The following is an 8,077-nucleotide window of genomic DNA, read 5'->3' as shown; positions in this document are numbered from 1 at the left end:
TTTCTAACTGCGCGGCCAGTCAAACCTACAAGGCGGTCAAACTCCCCTGGCAATTATTCTCCTATATATAGCCAGCGAAGTTAGTCTGGTAGAGACTAGCCTACACAGTGGAAGGGCTGCTGCAGAATATCTCGTATCACAGAAACCATCATTATTACAGGAAACTATACTTTGTCTAGTTTGCTTGAATGTCTCAATAAGTGGGGGTGGTACACTTTCAGTTACCCACTCACTTGTATTGTATTTAGCTACGCGTCTTCGGCAAATATCAAGGTACGTACGTGCTATGATAAACACGATGAAACCATCATTATTACAGGAAACTATAATTTGTCTAGTTTGCTTGAATGTCTCAATAAGTGGGGGTGGTACACTGTGAATTGCCCACCCTCTTGTATCCATTGTATTTAGCTACGCGTCTTAGGCAAATATCAAAGTACATGCGTGCTATAATAAACTTACGTCCACATCGTGATGTATGTTTAGTCTAATGGTAACTAGTATTCATTCATGCGATTTTTGTGCAATACTTAACGCAACAAAATGCGTAGCATTTGTTCGATCTTGCAGACGAATTTCTTGTTTGTAAAGACGATGAGTTTGGAGACAGTCCCCATGCCACAGAAACCACCAGTGATTTCTGTCCGTGCTGTGTTCAATGGGTCGGATAATGGGCCTGTGATTATAGGATCGTTAATAAAGGTCCTGTGTTACTAACTGGGTACAGTACGTGTGCAGCATAATGATTAAGTAGTTCTTCCTAGACTGTATTGTAACAGTCTCCTACCTGACATTTTCGGCGATAACATTTAACCTTTTTTGTCAGATCATTAGTTTCTGTTTATCTTTGTTGTTCCAGTTAATTGACGCGTATGATTTGTGTTCTGTTTCTTTTTCATTTCATATGTCTTTATATATTATTCAGATAGGTGGAAGATAATATTATTCTGTTTCTCACATCTCCCATATGTTGTCCTATTGTTTTTAAAATACAATAAAATTGTAAACGCATTGTTTAAACCGTTTTGTCCACAGGATATAGACGATTTCTTTCACACAACCAAGATAGACTAACCTTGCTTATGTTTCAATGTCTATCACACACCTTCCTCATAGATTCTGACTGGAGTTCTGCTTCTCGCCGCTATATGTAGGTGGCGCTTTTGCGAGGAGAACACAATCCCAACCGTGGCTGAGTCTGTATCCCCCCTCGTTTCCGTTAGTCTATCTTGGTTTTGTAGTAAATGAACACTCCTGTATCTTACTTTACCAACGTGATGAAACTATTTCGGACGTTTTGTCCACAGTGAGACTTGTGGACGGAGACACGGAGAATGAGGGAAGAATAGAGTTACGGGACGGAGATCAGTGGTACGCCGTCTGTGGCGCCGACTGGTCTGGGAACGAGGCGGCCGTGGCCTGCCGACAGCTCGGCTTCGGCGGCGTCAAGTCGTCCGTCGGCCTCACTTCGTCATTCTTCGGAAGAGGCTCGTTCCCGATATACAGTACCTCTTTCACGTGCGCGGCATCAGGTAACGTCTATTTGATTTTTTGGTTGTTTGTTTGTTTGTTTGTTTGTTGATTTCTCGTTTGCATATTTACGACATTATTTAATGTATATCCCTTTTTGTATATCCATCCATTTGCAGACGTGTATAGTTTGACTGACTGTAACACCCACAGCAGCACCTGTGCACCAAACTCACACGTCGCCGGAGCTGTGTGTTTAGGTATACCATGTCTTATACACTTTCTAAATACAGATGTACTTACTTTGTTTATGAACTGTTGGATGTACCAGCTATTCTTTGTATCTTATAACTACCAGAAGAATACAGAATTACTACTAGAACTACTCTCTTTCTCTCTCTCTCGGCCTGGCTACTAGAGAAAACTATAGTTATCAAACCAGGATTGAGGCAGCTCAGTGTAGGCTAACTACCACACCGAGTGCCTGCAAAGTTGATGTGTTACGCCGAATAAGCAGACACAAAACAAAGATGGTGTGTATATAAAACTTTATCATTTTCCGTACCGTAGAGAAGATCCGGCTGTGGGGCGGGCCGGTGCCACACCAGGGCCGGCTGGAGTTCTCCAGTAGGGACGGTATCTGGGCACCTGTCTGCGGCACCAAGTGGGGCGAAGAGGAGTTCAGGGTTAGTTTGTTCTCCATCTTGCAATTTTATAGTAGGAGGGATTTACACTCCTGTCACAATATATGTGAATGTGTTTGAGTAATAGTTAACAGAGCAGACCATATGCGAGGGTAAACATGCATTTGCCGACTAAAAGCATTTCTTGTTTCATTCAATCTTCCAGGTCGCTTGTCGCCATTTGGGATTTCCCGGACTAGTGACGGGGGTCTGGGCACGAGATCACTTCCCGAACGCCACGGGCGGGATCATACAGTACTCGCCGTCCTGTTCTGGGAACGAGAACACGCTGTGGGGCTGCGAAAGTCAGCTGGACTCATGTACACATTATGACGACATTGGACTCCTCTGTGAATGTAAGATGTGAAAATTGGCTGTATCAGAACGCCTGTCCCCCAAAATAATTGTAGTAAACTCACGACATATGTGATCGGACCTCCTTTTATTTCTCAAGCTTTCTATGCTCCTTTTACGCTAAAATGCTCCTCACTCTTTGCAATAATTTTGTCTTCAAACAAGTTACCTGTTTTATTTCGCCAATTTCTACTCTTCCCAGTCGCTCCTCGAAGACCGGTAGAGGCTACGCATGATCTACGGCCGCCCTAAAGAATTTCTTGGGTAACACTTTTCTGAAGACTCCAACTTTGATGTACAGAGGAACGATTATTATTTATATTCTCAATATTTGTTATGATATACGATCACAGCTTCAGTGCGGCTGTCTGGAGGGTCGTATCGTGCCCAGGGGCGTGTGGAGATCTACCATGACGGTACCTGGGGAACGATCTGTGACGTTCCGAACAGACCGTCCTGGGAGCGCTGGTGGCGGGACAAGCAGGCCCGGGTCGTCTGTCAGGAGCTCGGGTACCTGTCTGCAGACGTCGTGTACGGGCCTGGCAGCTATGGCGACGGGAACGACCTTCCAGTCTGGTTAAGCAAGGTACATAACTTTACACCATACAGGGAGTAAGGTATGTTAGCCTCCACCACGGCTTCCTAAGGGGGTTAGTATAGTGGAATCCGGCAAAAAATTGTTCAATCAGCACCAAGGACAGTACATGAACACCGGCCACGGTGGACCAAAAAACTCCAAAGACCAAGTCATCTGTTTGGCTGTATTTTACGAATTTTGAGCCTGGGTTGTTAGTTTGCTGTACTTGCTTTGGGAATGACAAGTCATACACGTGTTGATCTCCAAGCAGATGTGGGATGGAAATTTGTAACGTTTTGTGAACGGCGTTTCTCTTGATAGCCAGGTCAGTCTAAAAGCCTGACCATCACCACCCCTGTATCTGCTTGAAAATTTCACATATGCCATCCGCTTCTGCCTTTATGTAACGACCGGCAGATAAACTATCTCATATACTACGTATACTTAACACGTTCTTCAGGTCACCTGCCCAAACAACGACGAAAGGCGACTGAAGGACTGCAGCTATGACTACTGGGGACTGCGTGACGTTGACGTCAGCTCCTGTAACCATGGTTACGCCGTGGCAATCAAGTGTTCCACAGGTGGGACGACGACTAACCCCAACTCCTCCAGTTAGTATCTCCTTCGTACTAACTTTTCTTGGAGGTGGCAGCTTAGGTGGTGATGGGCACTTCTGCAGTACTAAAACTGAAAGATAAGGGGCGCTACACTGAGGTAATCTCCAAGCAGATTCTGTGGGGCATGCAGAGTCTATACTGGCTGCCTGTATCCATTGGTAGCCAATGGTTTACACAGGAAGCCAATGGATACAGGAAGCCAATATAGACTCCCCTTACCCAACAGAATCTGCTTGGGGATTAACACGAAGGGTCGTTGAGCAACTTCACATCTTTTCTTCTTCGGAGTTCACTTTTTTTTGTAAACTTCATTGTGTGATCCTGATTATCTGTGACAAGTTTTTTTTTTCATGTTTGCCTAACATAACTTCCTGGTTGCCTTCTGAACTCACAACAAATTCAAACGTCACTCAGAATTTCATTTTTTTTCATCCTTTCCTTAACTTTGTATAGAACTCTTAAAAAGTTAACGAGTAACCTAGTATAATGACATATAAGAACACAAACAGGTAGCTCTACCCAGCACTGTTCTTTCCCTTTTTGCAGGTTCAAGCCAGGCTGTTCACATTCCTGGCATCACCCCCACCGATCCACCAGATTTGGAGACTCAGAACACAGGTATCCAGCTGCAAGTGCATGTATAGAAAATGTGCTAAGAAATGGCAGTAAATGTCAATATGATTGGGAGCGGTACATCAAAACTTCCCAGTGGTGGGGGCTTGTGTTACTCTCCAAGCAGAGGTTTGGGTTTTGGGGGTATTTTTAGTGTGTTTTTAGGCTTTTTTATCGGGGTTTCTCTTTTGCACTGAATTTTTTTCCCACCAAACCCAACCTCTGCCGGCAGTCGAAAGCTTCAATGGGCTATAAACCTAATCACTTCAACACATTTCAGTCGTTCTGCAAGGAGGTGTGAACCAGACGCATGAATAGGCACAGTCAGCAGGAGGCGTGTGGCCCAATGAATGCCTTCCTGACTGGCTAGATGTGTGATAATCCACCACAATAAAATGGATATCCCTAATGACAGTTTGATGGTTCCCGGGGAGGGGCACTATCGTCTGTTTTGAATAGCTTTTAATAGGTTTGCCCCTCCCCGGGGTGAGTGCCGGCAGAGGTTGGGTTTGGTGGGAAAAAAAATTCAGTGCAAAAGAGAAACCCCGATAAAAAAGCCTAAAAACACACTAAAAATACCCCCAAAACCCAAACCTCTGCTTGGAGAGTAGGCTTGTGTGACATTTTTCTCTTGTACGTGTAAGGCTGTATTTTGACTCCAATAGTGTGCTGAAATTGCTGTGGATCTTATATTGTATGTACCTTCCCTTGAAATCTTCCTTCCTCAACCAGTCATTGCATGCAAAGGAGTGGCTAATACAACCTCTTACACAGGTAAAATGACATTGATACAAAATGTACACTCCTAAGTCATGGGTCTCCAAAGCATTTCTCTAGGACAAATTCTACATGCCATGCACATTGACGTTAAATTTCATGTTTTGTTGCTTATGATTAATTTCCAAGTGCAGATATAGTGTTTTTATTATTAGTAGTGCTTTTGCGACATTATTCTGGTAATGTACCTCTCTAACTTTCCTAGTAAAAAACGCTGAGCCAGATCATTAGTTCATCAGCTTGGAGATTAGCTTCTATGTCACCTTTGGCTGCAATACCAATGATTATTGCATTTATGCTGACATAATGTTTCTGTTCTAACAGCAATGCCTTCTGGGATGTCCAACTCTCCATCTCTCAATCAGCCAAGATCACAACCACTAACTGCTGGTGAGTAGAAATAATCCAATTCTACTTTTTCACCTATCAAATACTAGTACACTGTTGTGGCATCAAATGGCCCAGTGGTTAGGCTAGCAGACATGAGATCAAAAGGTCACGGGTTTGATTCCTGGCATTCCTGTCCTTTATAAAGGCACTTTACACAACTTTCCTCACTCAAACCAGGTGTAAAATGGGTAGGGGGAGGTACATGTAAAAGGTACTGTGTCCTAAGACACAGGGGATTAACAACCCACTGCCATTACAGTCTGAAAAGGGCAATGTTACAACCTATTCAATGTTACTACTACCTACTACCTACCATCACATATATTTATTTGCCGTCAAATGTAATTATGAACTTCCCAAATTTTTCTCGACAGGTACAATCGTAGGTATCGTACTGGGTGCCCTGCTGCTTATTGTGGTGCTTTTTGTTGTCCTTTTCATCATGAGAAGAAAGAGGTAAGTTCACTATGTTTTTACTTATTACTGGCATACTAGCAACAATTTGATACATTACAGCATTTGAAGATACAATCATCAGTTGCTAACAAAATATCATTCTGACATCAAAGTTACATTGTCATCAGGAAATCATTTGCATAAATGCTAGTTCTAGCAATCAAGTACATGTATACACTCTTGACTTCTGATATTTCATCTGAGTATAAAAATAGTATCATTAAGAACCAACAAACAGTTGGTCATGTCAGTCATTTACTGTTCAGAGTGGACACCAAGAAATGTCATTGTAGACACTAATGTATTATTTTCTTGTGTACAGGAAAACCCCCTCTGATGAGAATGGCTCACCCCCTGCAGTGAAAGAAGAGAACGGTACATACGCAGATGTTACAGAACAAACGGGCCCAAAGTTACCCACAGAAGTCATGTACAGGGAAAACAACACCACGCCCAACTTTGTCTACTTCTCCACGCGGCGGCCCCCTGACGGCAGCGACGTGAACTACAGCACCATCGCCCAGCTGGAGGCTGCCAGGGCTGCCAACCACGCACTGCACTTACCGTCCCAGAGGAAAGGTGGCGCCGCTGCAATGGAGCACACGCCAGACTTTGCTTATTCAGCAGGCAGAGACAACGTAGAGGTAGCCAGAAGGAGGGAGAGTTCAGAACAGGAGACACAGCCAGCGCCGTTGGGAAACTACCACGCTTACGATTCTATAAACAGAGACAGTACCGGGCACTATCCCAGGAGAGTATCTTATGAGTGCGTTGTTGTTGATGATCAGTCTGATTAGCTAATTATATATAAATCAAGTCCAAAAAGTGTACAGAAGGCTTCTGGACTGAGGTGTTCTGTGTATTGTTATCGTTTATGTTGCAGTAGTACGTTTGTACTGAGGATGTTTTTCTGTGGTATGTTTGCACTTGCAGAGGGTATTTTGTATACTACTGCATACAATGTATTTGTATCTTGTACATATATATATGCCACATACACAATAAAAGGTGCTAGTACACACAGGCACTCTTGCACATCCACACATATATACATGTACATACATGTATATTAATGTATGAAAGTTTCAGTATTGAAGTGATAGGAAATTGGTTTTCTAGGACAATTATCATCAAATTCAGCAGGAATATCTTCCAAATTATGCAATACTTTGACTTAGATATGCAGGGTTTAGGTGTGACAATCATTCCATGTCTTATAAGTGGACACCTCTCAAAGTGTGTAAAGCTACTGTTACCAGTATTCCAAATGGTTGTTGTACCAGCTTTTGGCAAGTTTTGGAAAATACTATGTGCGTATACGTAAAAACACTGAATAATTCCTCTTTTCTTCAATTCCTTTGTTTCATGTTGTAATTTGTAGTGGATGTTCTTGAACATTCTTGAAAAAGTGTTATTATATATTTTGACTGTTGCCAAAAATTGAGGAAGATATTTGTATATATATATTTACATGTTGATCCTAAATCAATAAATAAACATAAGATTTACCTCAGAAGGGAATAAACAAGATTTATTTCTTCAAAACATATCGTCTACATATTCTGTTTTGTCTCCACCAAAAATAAGAGGGGGTTACTCTTCTCATTCCATGGGGAAAGTGGCTGCAAATGTAATTAGAAATGAGGAACACATCATTGTAAGAGAGGGCAGTGACTATCACTTCAGCACTGTCAAAAATATCAACAAGGTACCCAAGTGTTACTTCTGCTGGCATTGTCTTTCAATGTCCACAGTTTTACTGTAAGAAACCTTGTGACAAATACGACTTCAGAGCAAAACTCAAAGAACTCAAGCTTTCAGAAGTATTACAGGATATTGTGTGTTTAACAAACTTCAACAGGAAAATGGTTGATATTGATAGTTACAAGAGGAGTCTCTATGTCTTTGTGCTAAAAGGTGCAGCCAACTGTCCTTCCCCCTCCAGCTGCTAGATGGCGCTCATGGCTGGTCATGCTTCCTCAGGCGCAGGTGGTGGATTGAATTTTGTATCATTCTGAGGGGGAGAAAGAGTGAGTTTGGATTCATCATGTACAAACTGACATTGCACACAGGCAGCAAAGGCAGAAAAAAAGGTATGAGGGCCCATACAAAGTGACTCTGTAAACATTAGGCTGTAG

At 42.6% G+C, this 8,077-nt stretch overlaps 1 protein-coding gene across 2 annotated transcripts in view; it reads left to right on the top strand.

Moving 5' to 3' along the window:
* The window catches only part of LOC109486404 (scavenger receptor cysteine-rich type 1 protein M130-like), an 11,390-nt gene extending 3,360 nt beyond the window's left edge, over window positions 1–8,030 (top strand). The window contains exons 2-11 of one of the 2 annotated variants that reach the window (XM_019790235.1): window positions 1,308–1,532; window positions 1,650–1,730; window positions 2,041–2,156; window positions 2,320–2,509; window positions 2,861–3,093; window positions 3,545–3,698; window positions 4,251–4,322; window positions 5,418–5,483; window positions 5,858–5,939; window positions 6,262–8,030. In XM_019790235.1, coding sequence (XP_019645794.1) covers window positions 1,308–1,532; window positions 1,650–1,730; window positions 2,041–2,156; window positions 2,320–2,509; window positions 2,861–3,093; window positions 3,545–3,698; window positions 4,251–4,322; window positions 5,418–5,483; window positions 5,858–5,939; window positions 6,262–6,736 — 1,694 coding nt within the window. In that variant the 3' untranslated portion in view covers window positions 6,737–8,030. The remainder of the gene's footprint in view (window positions 1–1,307; window positions 1,533–1,649; window positions 1,731–2,040; window positions 2,157–2,319; window positions 2,510–2,860; window positions 3,094–3,544; window positions 3,699–4,250; window positions 4,323–5,417; window positions 5,484–5,857; window positions 5,940–6,261) is intronic. The other variant, XM_019790237.1, reaches the window with a different exon arrangement.
* The last annotated feature ends 47 nt before the right edge of the window (window positions 8,031–8,077 follow it).

The sequence above is a fragment of the Branchiostoma belcheri genome, unplaced genomic scaffold (genome assembly GCF_001625305.1).
Source record: "Branchiostoma belcheri isolate BF01 breed outbred unplaced genomic scaffold, Haploidv18h27 scaffold8, whole genome shotgun sequence".
Lineage (NCBI taxonomy): Eukaryota > Metazoa > Chordata > Leptocardii > Amphioxiformes > Branchiostomatidae > Branchiostoma > Branchiostoma belcheri.
This window is presented reverse-complemented; position numbering and strand designations above follow the sequence as displayed.